The 19483-nt window shown below is 38.4% G+C and overlaps 1 protein-coding gene across 1 annotated transcript; it reads left to right on the top strand.

The window, feature by feature from the left end:
* The first annotated feature begins 3994 nt into the window (after positions 1–3994).
* On the top strand, positions 3995–19447 carry LOC127630947 (uncharacterized). Its single transcript, XM_052108851.1, has 3 exons — positions 3995–4228; positions 12821–13425; positions 15933–19447. Exons 2-3 carry the CDS (start codon positions 12823–12825, stop codon positions 15969–15971), a joined length of 642 nt encoding a protein of 213 aa, XP_051964811.1. The 5' UTR covers positions 3995–4228; positions 12821–12822; the 3' UTR covers positions 15972–19447.
* The last annotated feature ends 36 nt before the right edge of the window (positions 19448–19483 follow it).

Below are 19483 nucleotides of genomic sequence, written 5' to 3'. Positions count from 1 at the left end.
CAAGTATTACATTTAAAGTGCACTTGAGTAAAGTACAAATCCCCCAAAATAATACTAGTATTATTACTCAATTACTTTACACCCCTGTCTGTCTGTCTGTCTGTCTGTCAGTCTATCTGGAAAGTATTCACAGCGCTTCACTTTTTCCACATTTTGTTGCTACAGCCTTATTCCAAAATGTATTAAATTAATTATTTTCCTCAAAATTCTACAAACAATACCCAATAATGACAACATGAAAGAAGTTTTTTGAAATCTTTGCAAATTTATATAAAAAAAAATACCACACCTATTTTTGGGAAGTTTCTCCCATTCTTCTTTGCAGTACCTCTCAAGCTCCATCAGGTTGGATTGGGAGCGTCGGTGCACAGCCATTTTCAGATCTCTCCAGAGATGTTCACTCGGGTTCAAGTCTGGGCTCTGGCTGGGCCACTCAAGGACATTCACAGAGTTGTCCTGTAGCCACTCCTTTGTTATCTTGGCTGTGTGCTTAGGGTCGTTGTCCTGTTTGAAGACAAACCTTTGCCCCAGTCTGAGATCCAGAGCACTCTGGAGCAGGTGTTCATCAAGGATGTCTCTGTACATTGCTGCATTCATCTTTCCCTCGACCCTGACTAGTCTCCCAGTTCCTGCCGCTGAAAAACATCCCCACAGCATGATGCTGCCACCACCATGCTTCACTGTAGGGATGTTATTGGCCAGGTGATGAGCGGTGCCTGTTTTCCTCCAGACATGGCACTTGCCATTCAGGCCAAAGAGTTCAATCTTTTGTTCCTCATTGTCTGAGAGTCCTTCAGGTGCCTTTTGGCAAACTCCAGGCGGGCTATCATGTGCCTTTTACTGGCCACTCTACCATACAGGCCTGATTGGTGGAGTGCTGCAGAGATGGTTGTTCTTCTGGAAGGTTCTCCTCTCTCCACAGAGAAATGCTGGAGCTCTGACAGAGTGACCATCAGGTTCATGGTCACCTCCCTGACTAAGGCCCTTCCCCCCCGATCGCTCAGTTTGGCCAGATGGCCAGCTCTATGAAGTGTCTTTGTGGTTCCAAACTTCTTCCATTTATGGAAGATGGAGGCCACTGTGCTCATCGGGACCTTCAATGCTGCAGAAATGTTTCTGCACACTTCCCCAGATCTGTGCCTCGATACAATCCTGTCTCAGAGGTCTACAGACAATTTCTTGGACTTCATTGCTTGGTTTGTGCTCTGACAGGCACTGTTAACTGTGGGACCTTATATAGACAGGTGTGTGCTTTTCCAAATCATGTCCAATCAACTGAATTTACCACAGGTGGACTCCAATCAAGTTGTAGAAACATCTCAAGGATGATCATTGGAAACAGGATGCACCGGAGTTCAATTTTGAGTGTCATGGCAAAGGCTGTGAATACTTTTTATTTTTAATACATTTGCTAAGATTTCAAACAAACTTCTTTCACGTTGTCATTATGGGATATTGTTTGTAGAATTGAGGAAAATAATGAATTTAATAAATTTTGGAATAAGGCTGTAACATAACAAAATGTGGAAAAAGTGAAGCGCTGGGAATACTTTCCGGATGCACTGTATCTATATGTCTGTCTGTCTGTCTGTCTGTCTGTCTGTCTGTCTATCTATCTATCTATCTATCTATCTATCTATCTGTCTATCTGTCTATCTGTCTATTTGTCTTTTTGTCTGTCTGTCTATCTATCTATCTATCTATCTATCTATCTATCTATCTATCTGTCTATCTATCTATCTATCTGTCTATCTATCTGTGTCACGAACCCCTTTCCTCTGCCCCATCTCCGCTTCCTCGAGCACGCACACATACACTCTGCTCGCTCTCGCTCGTAAACTATCTCCCCCCTCTGACTCATGCTCGCTTCTCACGCGCATCAGCCTGAACATTATGACCACCTGCACTCACGCGCTTCCGATCCCCACACATTAGTTTCACCTGCACTCATCTCGTCACCTTTCATTGTTTACACCTGCACCTTCCCCTATAAATACCCAGCACTTCCGTTTCACGGGGGTTGGTTATTGTATTTAGATTCCCGTGTTTCGACCCCCGTTAGTCTCGTCTAGTTTTGCCCCTGCTAGTCTCGTCTAGTTTTGACCTCCCCACTGATTCGTTTCTTCTTAGCTTGCCAGCCCCCCATTCCTCTCGTTCCCCTGTCTTTTGCTCCCTCTAGTCCCCTCTTGCTACGTGTTTGTTCATCCTGTTTACCCCGACTTTGACCCTCGCTCCCCTCGACTACTCTCCCGGATTTGCCCCCTTTACTCTCCTTGATTCCCCGGCTTTTGACCCTACGCTACCCTGACCATTCTCCCTCTGGATTTTCCGTACTGTACCTTCGCCTGCTCTTTATTCAATAAAAGCAGTTTTGACTAACATTGTGACTGTCTCATCTTGTGTGTGTGTGTGCGGGTTACAATCTGTGTGTCTATCTATCTATATGTCTGTCTATCTGTCTGTCTATTTGTCTATCTATCTATCTATCTATCTGTCTGTCTGTCTGTCTGTCTGTCTGTCTGTCTATTTGTCTGTCTGTCAATCTATCTGTCTTTTTGTCTGTCTGTCTATCTATCTATCTATCTCTGTCTGTCTCTCTGTCTGTCTGTCTGTCTGTCTGTCTGTCTGTATCTCTATCTCTGTCTGTCTATATGTCTGTCTGTCTATCTAACTGTCCTTTTGTCTGTCTGTCTATCTATCTATCTATTTGTCTTTTTGTCTGTCTGTCTTTGTCTTTTTGTCTGTCTGTCTGTCTGTCTATATGTCTGTCTGTCTATCTATCTGTCTTTTTGTCTGTCTATCTGTCTGTCTGTCTATTTGTCTGTCTGTCTATCTATCTATCTATCCATCTATATGTCTGTCTGTCTATTTGTCTGTCTGTCTATCTATCTGTCCTTTTGTCTGTCTATCTATCTATCTATCTATCTATCTATCTATCTATCTATCTATCTATCTATCTATCTATCTATTTGTCTGTCTGTCTATCTGTCTGTCTGTCTGTCTATCTATCTATCTGTCTGTCTGTCTGTCTATCCATCTATATGTCTGTCTGTCTATTTGTCTGTCTATCTATCTGTCCTTTTGTCTATCTATCTATCTATCTATCTATCTATCTATCTATCTATCTATCTATCTATCTATCTATCTATCTATCTATCTATCTATCTATATGTCTGTCTGTCTGTCTGTCTATCTGTCCTTTTGTCTGTCTATCTATCTATCTGTCTGTCTGTCTGTCTGTCTGTCTGTCTGTCTGTCTGTCTATCTGTTCTTTTGTCTGTCTGTTTGTCTATCTATCTATATATCTATATGTATGTCTGTCTCTCTGTCTATTTGTCTGTCTGTCTATCTATCTGTCCTTTTGTCTGTCTGTCTGTCTGACAGAATTCATCCTCATCGCAGCGACGCGTTATCAGCGCGTTTCAGCTGCGCTCCTGCGTCAGTGCGATTGGACTTGTGTACATAAACTAAAAAAACTTACGACTTAAGATACTGTCAAAAAATACAGTAACGGTATAATTAACTGTCTACATTGAAAACTCTATATAGTCAGATTAAAACTAGGGTCAGATGTATTATACTAAATGTCTTCCAAAGTAATATAGGCTAATATTCACGATTATATAATAGGCTATTCGTGTTCAAATATTGAACATAACGTTACAGATAAAGAAAAAACAAGGCTTCATCTCCTCATAGAAACATTGTATCTCCTCTTTATTTCATAATATTTCAGGAATTTGATCTCCTCAGAACAGTTCTCCTTAAAAATGAAAATGTACTGTTCCAAACCTGTCTTGTAACTATGTCAATAAGATTTCAGTCCGTTCAATATTAGAACATAACGTGACAGTTTTATAATATTGTTTTAAATTATGGTTGATTATATTTTCTTGCTCAAATTAAGCATTTGTAGAGTTTGTGTTTCACGAACACGCCCACCTCACCTCGCAGCGGACCCGCCCCATTCAGTACAAAAAGACCCTCTAAAACACTTCAAACCGAATCTTCTGAAACGATCTTACAAAGTTTTAAGGGATCATAAATAGGGGAAATGCTTTGTTTGGCATTTAAGACCACGTGCTTATGGTTACTAACTTTTAATCGCGTTTTGTTTCAGTAAAAGGTTGACGATTCAACCCTTTTCTCTTTTTCTTTTTAGATTAAAATCACTCGCTATTCATTCGTGGTTCAAATCCAGCGGTGGAAAATAAAAAACCGCAGCGTGGTAAGTGTTTCATTATATTTGAAGTATTCATTTCTTAGCGCCTGATGATTTTGCATGTCGTGACTATTATATAATACTATGGTACAGATAGTTCACTTTTATTTCTTTAGTTCAAACAGACAGCAAATCATAAATGAACCTTCTAAATGAATCATAAATGAATTAAAAGTGCCTTCTGACTTCTAACTCATGGACCTTTCACAAATGCTTATGTAGTAATAAAAAAAAAAAGATTAAATAAAACCAGATTTTTGCTTTTCCTGGTCTGTCTCAGTTACACTTTTAACAGTTCACACATTTAACAGTGAAACAATTTAAGGATGCTCAGGGATAAACAAATTATTGGGCCACTTTCTACATAATAAAAGTATAGCGCATCTACTAATAATTATATAAAAATAAATAGTTTTTTACCAATGCAAATATGTTAGAAATGATGCATTGCGATACAAATGCCAACTTGTATCCGATGCACACTTTTTTAAATCGATGCATCTCATCGTTAACTTTTATGCCGATGCACTGATGCGAGTCGGTGAATCTTACCATCCCTAGTGTGCAACGTACGGGGTATGTACTGTTATTTAATTAAATATGAGGGAATTTACATATGTACATGAGATATTTATTTACATTATTGCACTTTGGGGGAGTCCTGAGGCAGTTTAATTGTTCATGAGGAAAATGGCCTGAGGGTAAAAACTGTTCTTGTGCCTTGATGTCCAGCCGCTCAGTGCTCTGTAGTGCTGGCCAGAGGGCAACAGTTAAAAAAGGGAGTGGGCGGGGTGTGTGTGGACCAGAGTGATCCTAACTGCTTGTTTCCTCACTCTGAGATGTACAGATCTTGGAGGGTATATAATCCCAATAATCCTCTCAGCAGTCCTGACTGTCCGTTGTAGTTTCCTTCTTCTGTGCGGCTGGATTTTTCTTGAAGTCCACTATCATTTCCACTGTTTTGAGCATATTCAGCTCAAGGTTATTGTTACCGCACCAGACAGGCAGCTGATCAACCTCACGTCCGTATGCAGACTCGTCACAGTCACGGATGAGGCAGATGACCGTGGTGTCATCTGCAAACTTCAGGAGCTTGACAGTGGAGTCCTTTACAGTGCAGTCGTTTGTGTACAGGGAGAATAGTAGTGGAGAGAGAACGCATCCCTGAGGAGCACCAGTTCTAATAGTGAGGGTCTCGGATGTGAGTTTCCCCAGTCTCACTAGCTGCGGTGATTAGGGTGGGCATGGAGACCTGGTTCAGTTTGGTTGAGAAAGATCAGGCATGGTGGTATTGAAGGCTGAACTGCAGTCCACAAATAGGATCCTTGCATAAGTCCCAGGTCTGTCAAGGTGTTGAAGGATATAATGCAGACGCATATTGACAGCATCATCCACAGACCTGTGTGCTTGGTAAGCAGTTCTTGGTCCTTCAGGTTGGCCAAAACCAGTCTCTCAAACGACTTCATGACCACAGATGTGAGAGTGACAGGTCTGTAGTTATTTAGTCCTGTGATTTTGTGTTTTTTTTGGGGACCGGAATGATAGTGGAGCATTTGAAGCAGCAGGGAGTTTTACACTGCTCCAGTGACCTACTGAAGATCTATGTGAAGATGGGGGCCAGTTGGTCAGAGCAGACTTTCAGACAGGCAGGTGAAACACCATCTGAGCCTGAAGCTTTCCCTGTCTTTTGTTTCAGAAAGATCCGGTACACATAATCCTCACAAACCATAAATGCAGATTGAGTAGGAGGAGGGGGGGTTCCAGGAGGTGTTGGTGTGTGTGTGAGTGTGAAGATCAAAGCGGAGGAGGGGGGTGAGACTCGGCTTTTCGAACCTGCAGTGAAACACATTCATCGATATTTAGTCAATCATTAGTTTACTCTCTACAAATTCACCTCGGAAGTCGGAGCTGGGAATGATGACACACTGTTCCAGTACACAAGTCGGAAAACCAAGATAGGCGGGATGGGGGGGATGTAGCCATTGTTAGCAATACCAGTCGATAAAAACACATAAAAAAGTGGTATTTTGCACAGATAATGCTGAAGTATCATGTCCACAGATAGAGGTTAGATAGTACTGTGTGCACAACTGAGTTTATTAAGACACAGACAAATAGAAGTGCTAACAAACAAAATATTACTACTGTTTCACTTGCAGCCATTTTGGAGTCTGAAGTCAGGGTTGTTGCAGTTCCTCAGAGTTTCCGAGTCAGAACTCTGACTTGAGGGGGCGTTCCGGTTAAAAGTTTTTACAGGGAACTTGGAATTTCTGACTTCCGAGTAAAAATGGAATCCACAATTAGTAATACTTTTCAGGCCTTTCCACACTGATGCAGGATTGTTAGCTGAAAACAGTTTTTTCAGCTTTTCTGTGTAGCTTCTTTTAGCCATTCTGATTTCCGTAGTAAGTGTGTTCCTGAACTGGTTGTACAATATTGTCTCCCCACTGTAAGCATCCTCTTTGTCATAACAAAGCTGTCTGAGATTTCCTGTAAACCATGATTTATCATTACTGATTGATACAAATATCCTAGTAGGGATGCACATGTCCTCGCAGAAACTGATATATGATGTCACAGTATCTGTGAGCTCGTCCAGGTCTGTGGCTGCAGTTTCAATCCAGTCAGTGCAGTCAAAGCAGGCTTGTAGTTCCAGCTCTGCTTCATTGGTCCATCTCTGTAAAGTCCTTATACAGGCCTAGCTGTTTTAGTTTCTGCTTGTAGGTTGGAAGAAGATGAACCAGACAGTGACCAGAAAGTCCTAAAGCTGCACATGGGACAGAGCAGTATGCATCCTTTACAGTGGTGTAGCAGTGGTCCAAAATATTTCTGTCTCTGGTGGGGCATGTAATGTGTTGTTTGTATTTTGGCAGTTCATGGGTGAGGTTAGCTTTATTAAAATCTCCCAGAATAATAATAAGTGAGTCTGTGTGTTGTTGCTCTGTGTCTGTGATGTGATCAGCCAGCTGGTGCAATTGAATCCTCTTTAAAATATGAAGACATCAGATTTTATTCGAAGACTGAACAATTCAGCCATATGATTTATAAATAATATATCAGCTCTTATTGCTATAATTTTTTACTAAATTAGCTGGCACATTTCAGATTCTGTTTTCAAGGATGTTATCCATATAGGCGTACAGCTGAATCCAAAAGTCTGTTTTGCATTTTGTCTTTCTTTTTTTTCACTACAAATCCGTCTAGGCTATATTATCAACATAACAGTTTTGATTTCAATGTGAAAAAAAAATTCAATTTAAGAATTTAGTATTTAGACAGTCCCCCTTTTGCTTTAATGATTCCAAAAGATCATCTTGTGTGCATTATTTGATTAATGAATAAATCAGAATCGGAAATATTTCTCTCTCTTTTAAATGAATACAAACAATTATATCCTAAGACTTTTTCAATGTGATATCAGACTATTTGATCCCACATTATATTTTTGTTCATCAGTTATCCATTTAATTTATCCCAATGGGCAATTCTCTACAATTGGACGGAATGATACATGACTCTCATTGTCAAGTTTTGGAAGTCAATTTAAAAGAACGAGTGTTTCCTGTGTGAATACAATGCAAACTTCCCCATTCTTTGTTTTCTCATCCCTGTCCCATGTATTTGCCATGGAGAGCATGAACATTTTTTCAACAGAGACCATTTAGCTTATTTACAGTACAGCTGATGGAAAGCATACACTGTGTTCTTTATAGAGGTTGCAAAACTCTTAACTACATAATGTTAAATCCAACAGTGCAAACCTATACATTCAATGCAATCCTGTAGTTTATAGTGTGAAGTAAATAATCAACACTGAAATGCATGATGGTTAGTCAGGTATATTGTATATACATTATAGTATGTATATGTACAGTATCAAAAGTGAATAAGGATTTAGAGTAAGAAACTCAGTGGTTAGCGCTGTCAACTCAGATCAAGAAGGTCCCGGGTTTGAGTCCTGGCTCAACTGGGCCATTCTCTATGGAGTTTGCATGTTCTCCCCATGTTTGTGTTTCCTCTGGGTGCTCCAGTTTCCCCCCACAAGTCCAAAAACATGCAGGTTAATTGAATTGGAGACTCTCAATTGTCCTGTAGGTAAGAGTGCAAGTCATCCAGCCACTGGAGGTTGTGTTAGGAAGGGCATCCAGCATAAAACCTGTCCCAAGTCAAATATGCAGATCACAGATGGTGTGCTGTGGCAACCCCTAACAGGAGCAGCTGGAAGAAGATAGGATTTTGGGTAAAAAGCCCCCTATGAAACACAAGGGTGGGCTATCATTGACTGATCCAATCACAATGGAGGTTAATTTGTTTATAGAATACTTGAGATGTTATAAAATGCCAAATGTGGTTGAAATTAATAGGGAATCGTGCACCCTTTTCTGAAGTAGTTATTTTGAGTAAGAGTTATCTTAATTTGCTACTCAAAAAAGCATCTTGCATTAGTTGACAAATTTAGCCATTTACCCCAAGTGTGGGGTAAAAGCCTCATTCACCACTTTTTATAAAAACTGTATTTTATTCAAAACAACCTTCTGTAAATATTTAGTTTCACATGAATAATGTTGCTCCATCAATATTCAATAAAAATAAATACATTTTTCAATCTTGATGCACTTTGTGACCAAAAAAGCAAATTGTCCTTAAGGTGTGGCTTAACAATATTAAGCCGATAGTTTAATTCTAAAATAATTTACTCTCATATCATTCCAAACAAATAGATTCCTTAGAATCCTTTATTTTGGTCATACATTATATACACAGTTTTTTTTGCATATATACAGTGAAATTTATTAGTTTTCACATATCCCAGCTAAGCTGGGGTCAGAGTGCAGGGTCAGCTATGATACGGCACCCCTGGAGCAGATAGGGTTAAGGGCCCTTGCTCAAGGGCCCAACAGTGGCATCTTGGTGATGCTGGGGCTTGAACCCCGGACCTTCTGGTTAGTAACCCTGAGCCTCAACCACTGAGCTCCTCAATGACAAAAAGAACAGTAAAATATATATTTTTTAATCTTCCGCTGTAGCTCTCATATCATATATCAGAGTAATATAATAATCAGGTTTGGCGTCAATAGCTTGGTTTCCATCCACATATTTTAATGCAGATTTTGGGATATTGCATTAAAAATGCTCTATGGAAAAACAAGATGCAAATAAAATATTTAAAATGCGCATATATACATGCTTGAGGTGGATCAATTATTTCTGGAAACAATATATCCACATAAACTATGGAAACACATTTAATGAATATATTTCTATAGAATTGATAATGGAATACACTCACTGAGCACTTAATTAGGTACACCTGTACACCTACTTATTAATGTGATTATCTAATCAGCCAATCATGTGGCAGCAGTGCTTAAAACCATCAGAATGGGGAAAAAATGTGATCTCAGTGATTTCGACCACTTTGAACCAAATCAAAACCAGATTGATCTCAGTGAAATCGGAAACTGTATGTTGACTATTCTTTAGGTGAAATCGGTCTGTGCTTACAGAAATGCAAAACACTGCCCCCAGTGGCCAAAGCACTAAGTGTTGTTTGGCATATGAGCATGTGTGAGCTCCATTTTCTAGATTTAATGTCCACAGAGGGGCGCCAAAAACGAGTGTGGAGCGAGTTGTTTTCAGATGTCAATGCTGTAATACAGTGAAGAGGAATGCATCATTTATATACCGTACCATCAACCTAAACCCCAAAACTAAACCTAACCATCAAAGGAGTAAAACTGTAAAGTTAATTCAGAAAAATACAAATTACATTAGTCACTGATTATATGAACTAGATTAATTTCTGGTTGGATATATGAACTTGTCTCCCGCGCTGCTGACATTCTGTGCTTCCGGTTGCAGCACAGGGGAAGGTAATCATGCTTGAGCCGATGCAAAAATGTCTAATGGGAGATATATAATGCGCCTGATGCTAGGGCCTTGAAACTTTTGAAAAAACATGCCAACTTCGCATGTGATCGTGTTGGCTAAACTTATAAGAAAGGCCCAGAGCCACTTTTAGAGTTTGCTCTTATGTGGACGACCTGCTTCTTTAATGCTGTAATGATATGAATTAACAAATAAATCAACAAAAATATTGATTCAGGGACCTTAAAGGAATAATTCACACAAAAATGAAAATTCTCTCATTATTTACGCACGCTTATGCCATCCTGGATGTTTATGGCTTTCTTTCTTCAGCTGAACACAAATTAAGATTTTTAGATTTTAGCTAAAAATATAATGCAAGTGAATAGGTACCAACATTGTGAAGCTCCAAAAATTATGTAAATCAGCATAAACATTTTCCACATTGATTCTAGTGGTTAAATCCATGTCTTCAGAAGCAATGTGATGAAACAGATCAATATTTAAGTACATTTTTACTATAAATTCTCCTCCCTGCTCTCCACATTAACTTTCCCTTTAATATTCTTCTTCTTGTGTTTTTGGCGATTCACATTTTTCATGCGTACACCCCCTACAGGACAGGGACAAGGATTTCTTGCAAAAATTCACTTAAATATTGATTCTAATCCACACCTATCATATCACTTCTGAAGATATGGATTAAACCGCTGAAGTCTTATGGATTACTTTTATGCTTTTTGTAGCGTCAACATTTTTGGCACCCATTAACTTGCATTGTATGGACTAACATAACTGAAATATTTTTATAAAAATCTTAATTTGTGTCCTACAGAAGAAAGAAAGCCATACACATCTGGGATGTCATGTGGGTTAGTAAATAATGAGAGAATTTTCATTTTTGGGTGAACTATCCCTTTAAGTATTGATACAATATTGTGAGAAAAATATCTCGTTCTTCCAATAGATCGCAATATATCATTATATAATTGTATCGGCACAGCCCTTTTTATATGTGTCAGATATTTCCTGTTATGAATCTTAATAAGAGTATATGCACAATTTAAGACATTCATCAAAGGCACAGGAACACTTTTGTGTTTGAATGCATGTACATTCATTGCCTCTCACTCTGAACTTCTCACACACAAATGTACACACCCATTGTTTAGAGCAGCAGAAGTATTTGGGGTGGAACGCGGCAGTTACTTCCTGAGATTGAGTCCACAGCTCGATAGCCAAAGCACCATCAGAAGACTGATGAAAGAATGGGATAAGGAAAGAGAAAGGCTGGAAAGCTGTACTTCATGTACCGGATGTGTATTAATAACCAGTCACATTGCTTTTTTGTCAGTCCCACATTCCAATAAGAGTGGCACTCTAAGCTTCATTCAACACATTTTTGAATCCATTCCACAGATTCGGGCACAGAAAACTGCCTTAAAGCACAGAAAACGCAAAGAATGTTTGCCGAATCCAATGAAGCCCAACATTTACCACCCACTTTATCAGCCATCTTGGTCCTAGAAGTATTTTTCCCAGTACATTTTTCCATAAGGATTTCATAAAATCCTTTATAAAGAGTTTTAAGCCACGAATCGTACAATTACAAACTTTGGGAAGGCACCACTGTAAATCTTAATTTGCAGAGCATTGCTTATTGTGATTGCCCAGTAGTTACGGGATGATTCATTCCAGATTGCAGCGCATATATGATTTGAGAAATGAATGCCAGATTAAAGGTGAAGTGTGTTATTTCTGCACCTCTAGCATCACCAAGCACAATTGCAAATAGGTGTGTTCGGCTTCATGCAGCACTGTGCTGACCGATCGCTACCATACTTGAAGCAATGCATGTTGGTTAGAAATGTTGTCCAACTTTAGACGGCGCCACCGCTGTGTCACCGCGACGTATGCCATCATAGCACCGCATTAGCTATTCGAGTCCAGCCGTCCTGTTTCTCCTTTCTCCTAATGACGACACATCTTATTCGTGAATGACAAGACTCATTGTTGACAATGGTGACGTGTGTTTCATGAGCTGAGTTCGCAATGGCATAGTACACATACTACTCTTACTACTTCTGCTATATCTTATATATGGTAGAAATATTGTATTAAGCAGCCCATTACCTTCTTAACTTAAGTATGTTTCATGTTATTATATGTAAAAATCTAATTTCTGACCATCTGATTTTCACTTAGTCTGCAATAAAGCAAACATCATGCAATCTACCATGACTGATGTTAGCACGCTATGAGAAGAGCAAAGTGTCTGGCTTGAAGACTCTCTTTTCAACTCCTCTCTGAGTGCAACTGGCAAATCTCACCGATCAGTAAGGCAAGGTGCAGTTCAAGTTGAACACACCTATAGACTGTTTTCAAATGTGTAACACTCCCTCCATCTACCAGTGATCCGACAAACAGATAGTCCCATCCCAAACTCAGGCCATTGGTTAAGCCAATGTTGTGTCTGGCTGGTTGGGATATGTAAACACTCCACAAAGCTACAGAGTTTACACTTCCCAAGGAAATCAACCTCCAAATGGCTTACTTATAGTTGCCTCTGTAGAATTCTGCAGATCTTCTCTCAAAACCAGGACAGAGTTTGCACTATTGTGATTGCCCAAGTGTTACAAGATATGACATCTCAATGTTTCTCTGTGTTTGTGATTTGAGAATACCACATTAACTTCTTTTTCCTGTAAACTTGTGGTCTTTCTTTCTCAGCCATGTCTCAGAGCAACCCATTCCAGCTCATGCAGACTTTGAGGAAGACTCCGGCTGTTGTCCGGTGCCGTTTCCGCCAGGACCGCGCCCAAACCCTCTCACATGGCGACCCACTCTTCAAGGTGCACTACCTCGGTACAGAAAAGATCTACTCCTTGGATGTAGAACAGGCTGAGGAGGCCATAGGCCGGTTGCTAGAGAAATCGCCAGATACGACCACTCTAGGCAAACTGGGCAAGGAACACGCTCTTGTTGTTCGACCACGCTATGTAGAAGTGAAGGAGATCAGCACAGGCAGGCAACTTACAAAGACCTATCTAAAGGACATTGCCTATTGCACAGCAGACGTAACCAGGCCCAATCTTTTCCTCTATATCTGTAAGCAGCGAGGACAGCAGCTCCAGTGCAGAGTGTTCTGGTGTAGTAGGCCGGACCGGGCTAAAGATATGACTGCCTGTTTAGCCAAATCCTTCCAGAGAGCTCTGAATGACTCGCAAGAGGAGGAAAGCAATCACACTAAAGAAGAAGAAAGCAAGATGGATGGGAAGTCAGTTGCAGCCTTGGGACAAGGAAAAAGTTGCACACTACCAGCAGACTTGAGAAAGGTAGGGCATGCCCACTCCAGTTGGGAGTCTGGCTGCGGGGTGGCGATTGAAGGGATGGGGTATCACTAAAATAAGCCCTGTCTTTTTCTCACCAGCCATTTCTTTCAAAACCCATTTGACTTTCTTTCTTCTACAGAACACAAAAAGAGGTGTTTTAAAGAATGCTCTGTTGGCTGATTTTTTTATACAATAGCAATTGATGAAGTGAGCAGCTGAAGTATTATAAAAGTAGCCCATGGGTTATCCATAATATTCCATGTCTTCTAACAGCATAAAATCTTACATTTCTAAGATGAACAGGCCCAAAATTCAAGTCATTATTTACTCGGAAATCAAATAAATCCTCCTTGATTCTTGCTTTAATTAATTGATTTGGTTTGATAGTGAATAATGACTTTAATTTTGTCTGTTCATCATACAAAGTGATCGTATGACTTCAGAAGACTTGGAATATGTTGCAAGAATTGCATGGGCTGTTTTTATGAGACTTTTCTTTTAAGTAAGTCTCCATCAACTGCTATTGTATTGTATCTACGAACAGAACATCCTTTTATATATTATCTTTTGTGGTCCGCAGAAGATAGTCATATAGTATTGGAATAACGTGAGGAAGAATAAATGATGACAAAAGTTTAATTTTGGAGTAAACTATCCCTTTAAAACAAAGAAAAGGTCAAATGAAGAAGAAATATTTAAGATTCTGCACTATTTCTAGGACAGTAATCAAATAAAAACACATTTGTCTCCCTGTCCATTGCAAAAATAAACAGTTTTCAAAACAGCTTTCTGAATACACCCCTAGTCTACTGCTGTTCAAATAGTCAAGATAGTCCCGCCCCGAATCACGCCATTGGTTGTGTAATGTTGTTCGGGGTGGGTCTAAACACAGTGACTGGGTCTGACAGTGTTTACAGTTTTCGAGATAAATGGCTTAATGCACTTAGTAAATTTTTCCTCATTAAAAAGGTTTAACGCTAAAGACATAAATTGTAATTTTACAATGCACTGTATGTATAAAATCATAAGCACTCACATTAAAATGAAAACTCCATTCATATCAGTAAATTAATAAAAGCTGTTTTATTCTACATGGAGAGGGTCCGCACATGGGGGCTGCCATGTTTGAATCACATGACCAGCTGAATACTACTCGCTTAATCTCAGTAACCGTCCTGTGATTTGACACATTCACCCACTGATTAAAGTAATCATGGCTGACTGTGAATACAAAATTTCTACAATGGCACTATTGATTTTAAATGATGCTGCATCCAAGCCACTAGGTGTCAGTGTAAGTCCAGGATGACTAAAGTTACTGAGTGAAACTTTAACGCTGTTTCTGCATATTAAGCTATGATAAAAGAAAGTATTTTAACATCGAATGAGTTACATACTTCAGCTTTAACTTTGTTGTACAAAAGGTCAGATGTACATTTTTCAATTCTTAAAAACACATTTTCATACAAATGTTTTTGCTTGATCAAAAATGTTTAATAAAAATGTGTTTAATACATGCAAAATAGAAGCATTTTCCAGCCTAGTCTCATGAATATTATGTGACTGTGGCAACATTTTTGCAAAACAAAATTACGATACTATTGCTTTAATACAGGATTTCCTGCAGTTTCTGTAAGCAGCGAGACCAACAGCTCCAGTGCAGAGTGTTATGTCCAGCGGGGGGCGCCAAAAGCAAGTGAAATTGTGTCGTAATCAGACACGTTTTTTTTCAGGTGATTATTAGATGGAGGTTTAATGAGTAAAACATACCTCCCTAACCTAAAACTTTAGCCAAAACCTAACTAATAGTGTTCAAAAAGATAAATAACAGGTGAACAAAACAGACGTCCTTACCCCAAATCAACACCTAAACCTATACGATAGTGTTCTAAAATCAAATGCGACACGAAAACACATTTTCTGACGCAGACCACGTCTTTTCGTGTTGCTTCTATGACACTATGTTTCACGTGTCAGCTTGTGTTCTTGGCAAGGCTTATACCACGTTCTTCCAAAGTCAGGTGATCTACCGCACAAGCTAATCGCTTTGTAGGTAGGTCTGTAAGACAAGTGTTATAATGTATAGTTTTTTTCAAATTATGCGTTAGAGTGAAAGTGTATCAATATAATAGCATAGTGAGTAATACAGCAAAAAATAAGTGTTTATAAAGTCATAATCAGCCTTGTAGTCATGATTTGTTTGAAAGTGATTAAAATGCACTGTTGTTGTATCGCCTCTAGTGTTCATTTCACCAGGAAACTTCAGCAAAATGCAGAATTCAGCATGTAAAACTCAGTTTGATAAAATGTAGAAATAGTATCATTCATTCTATGAGACTTGGCTGGCATTTTCACCAGTGGACACCACAGCATTTCTCACATTGTCATACAAAACTGTTTCATCTCCAGACTTCTGGAATTTGGACATTTGAACTCTAGCAAGAACTGTAGCTACTGTATGTAAAAAATGATTGAAAGGAAAAATAATGGGTTATTTTTTTGGTTTGTAGGTCGGTGGTAGAGGGAGTAAAAGAGGAGAACCAGTATAAGCAGCTGAAACACCACTGCAATCCTTGAGACTTTATTGAAAGTCTTTGTAAAACAGTTACTGCTGACATCTCTTCTTTGGGAATTTTTTCATGAAAACTCGATGGAAGTTGATGAACAGTCCACTTTTGCCCCTATTTCTGTAAGGGCATAAAATGCAGTATTAATATGAGAATATGGATGGTCTCAAGTCTGACAGCAACTCTCTGTATAGTCAATTATTGGTGGGTACAATGAGACAGTTACATTGGAATGTTTCCAGTGCTTGTAATGCCTCCAAGTGTTTGTCATGTAATTAGAATCTGTTGCATCGGGAACATTACAACATGAGTGACAGCTTTAGTTGCCCAATAGACTCATTTTTGACTCTTTTTTTTGAGTTTTCTTAAAATGTTTTATTTGATATTTTTTCTGGTTTTAAAATGTTGCTGAAGGAATGTTCTTCATGTACATTAATTGGTAGGCCTCCAGGCACTTCGTAAACAGAAATCTTGACAAGTTGGTTTACAAATGTATTGATAAAGGTTTTTCATCTTGACACTTAAAATCAGCATTTAATTTCACTGTTCCCTTCATATGTATTTCAGAGTGTCTCTTTAAAACATTGTATTCAAGTAAGAAAGACTGTGAGTGGCAGTGGTTCTGTAACTGGGACGTTGTGGCCTTCATGTTATTGGCCAATCTTTTTAATGGACTTCCTCAGTTTCCCTGGAGTTTTTTTTAAATGCCTTAGTCTGTTACATCCGACATACTGACTTATTACGCTCAGTATATTAATCCTAAATAGAAAACTTTTTAAAGAAGAGAGAACCATGTGAACGCATGCACTCTACATTACAAATTTCCAATGTATTAAAAATTTCGTTTAAATGACTAAAAACTATTATTGTTGTCTTAAAGATAGAAGATATATACTGTTTTGCAAATTGCTAAATTTACACCACTAATCTAGAAAGTCAATTTTTCTACTTTGGAGAGGTCTATGTTTGTTTTTGTCTTGTTCGGCACATTCAAAATAAAAAGAATGCCCATAAAACAAAAGGTAAAGGAGTATTATGGGATAGGACAACTGAAGCGCTGTCAAAGTCATCTGTGGCATGCTGTTGATTACTACAAAACAAATTAACTTGTTACTCAGTTTGTAAGAAAAACAGGAAAAACTGAACATTTGTACATTAAAGCGTAATGTACTTAAAACGAACGCCTAAGAGGCAAGTGCACTGTAGGGTTTAAAAGCAGGAATGTAAAAAATGTCCTTGTGTGTTGTTCTGGGCATTTTGACTCAGACGTCTTTTTTAGTTTTTCCTTAATAAAATTGGAATAAAATTCTTTGTACTTTTTTCACATATGGTATCTGAAAACACAAAAACATTGACAATTTTCTTTACATTTTATGGGTTTTATTTCACTTTGTTACACTTGTTGTGTTCCCATTGGAAATGAATGGATTAGACTTCAAAATACAGAAATATTAAATGTTATATATGTAACTTGTCATAATTACTAAAAAAAGAAGTTGATAAAAATATATAATACAAAATCTTGTGATAATATATGCACTAGGAGAGGTTTAAAGATGAAGTCAGAAGTTTACATACACTTTAGCCAAATACGTTTAAACTCTGTTTTTCACAATTCTTGACATTTAATTGTAGAAAACATTCCCTGTCTTAGGTCAGTTATCATCACTACTTTATTTTAAGAATGTGAAATGTCAGAAAAATAGTAGAGAGAATGATTTATTTCAGCTTTCACATTCCCAGTGGGTCAGAAGTTTACTTACACTTTGTTAGTATTTGGTAGCATTTCCTTTAAATTGTTTAACTTGTGTCAAATGTTTTGGGTAGCCTTCCACAAGCTTTTCACAATAAGTTGCTGGAATTTTGTCACATTCTCCTATTTTTATTCTTTTCAGGCATAAAAAGCAGCCTTTCAGGTTATGTTGATATAGAACTTGTTTTACTGTGGATATAGATACTTGTCTACCTGTTTCCTCCAGCATCTTCACAAGATCCTTTGCTGTTGTTCTGGGATTGGTTTGCTCTTTTCGCACCAAACTACGTTCATCTCTAGGAGACAGAATTTGTCTCCTTCCTGAGCATATGATGGCTGCGTGGTTTATACTTGCATACTATTGTTTGTACAGATGAATGTTGTACCTTCAGGCATTTATCCCAAGGATGAACCAGACTTGTAGAGGTCCACAATTTTCTTTCTGAGGTCTTGACTGATATCTTTTCCCATGATGTCAAGCAAAGAGGCACTGAGTTTGAAGGTAGGTCTTAAAATACATCCACAGGTAAAACTCCAATTGACTCCAGAAGCCAATTCCCTAAAGGCTTGATATAATTTTCTGGAATTTTCCAAGTAGTTTAAATTCACAATTGTCTTAGTGAATGTAAACTTCTGACTCACTGGAATTGAGATATAGTCAGTTAAAAGTGAAACAATCTGTCTGTAAACAATTGTTGGAAAAATTACTTGTGTCATGCACAAAGTAGATGTCCTAAACGACTTGCAAAAACTATAGTTTGCTAATATGAAGTTGCTAGAGTGGTTAATGACTTCAACCTAATTGTGTGTAAACCTCTGACTTCAACTGTATAAATTATCTTAGTGGGGTGGTCATTTATGACCGGGAACACGAAATGAACAAACAGGTTAAAATGTTAAAACAGGGTTCCCACAGTCATGGGAAAACCTGGAAATATCAGTGAATTATAAAATGTTTATTCCCAACCCAGAATCTAATCATGTCATGGAAATTTCTATATGAAAATCATGTTTTACTAGTTAATTCTCAGCTCTAAAATATTTAATTGGCAAGAAATTAATCTTTGAGAGAGCAATCTCTCAAATTATTTCTAAAAATCCTTATCCTGTCATCAGGAGCAACCAGGAAAGTCACTGAAATTAGTTTGTGAAAAGGTGTGGGAACCCTGTTTTACAAACCTGAGCTTGTTTGTTTTTCTACATTCTAAGAGTTACTGTGTAGCTTGGACAGCAAGCGTCTAATCTCTCGCTTCTCACCCACTCCACTATCTTTTGATACTGACTTTTTCTATTGGACTTCCAAGATTCCCATTTTGCCATGTTTAAATATGTTTAAGGCTAATTTACTTTGCATTGAAAACAATATGAAAATACTACCTGAACTTGCCTTAACTTGAGGTGCACATGCTATTACAGTAATAGTTCTTTTTTGGGTGTGTGTGAACTTTGTCATCATTTCACTCCAAAACCATACAACTTGGTGGCTAACAATCTGTCTAAGAACTCCTTTTGTCTTCCACGGAAGCAATTCATAGGTGTTTGGAACAACATGAGGGTAACTAAATGTTAGAATTTTCATTTTTGGTTGAACTATCCCTTTGAGCACTATAGAAACTACTATTCGTTTTATGTGCATACATGCAAGGGATAATGCAGAGGTCCTGATTTCCCTGTCTGCGATAATGACTGGTTGACTGGTTGACTGTACCGGCTGATGCACTTATTGTGCTGCAACTTGCCA

Source organism: Xyrauchen texanus, chromosome 3 (assembly GCF_025860055.1).
Source record: "Xyrauchen texanus isolate HMW12.3.18 chromosome 3, RBS_HiC_50CHRs, whole genome shotgun sequence".
NCBI lineage: Eukaryota > Metazoa > Chordata > Actinopteri > Cypriniformes > Catostomidae > Xyrauchen > Xyrauchen texanus.
Note: the sequence above shows the minus strand (reverse complement) of the source record. Positions and strands in the feature narration are given on the sequence as shown.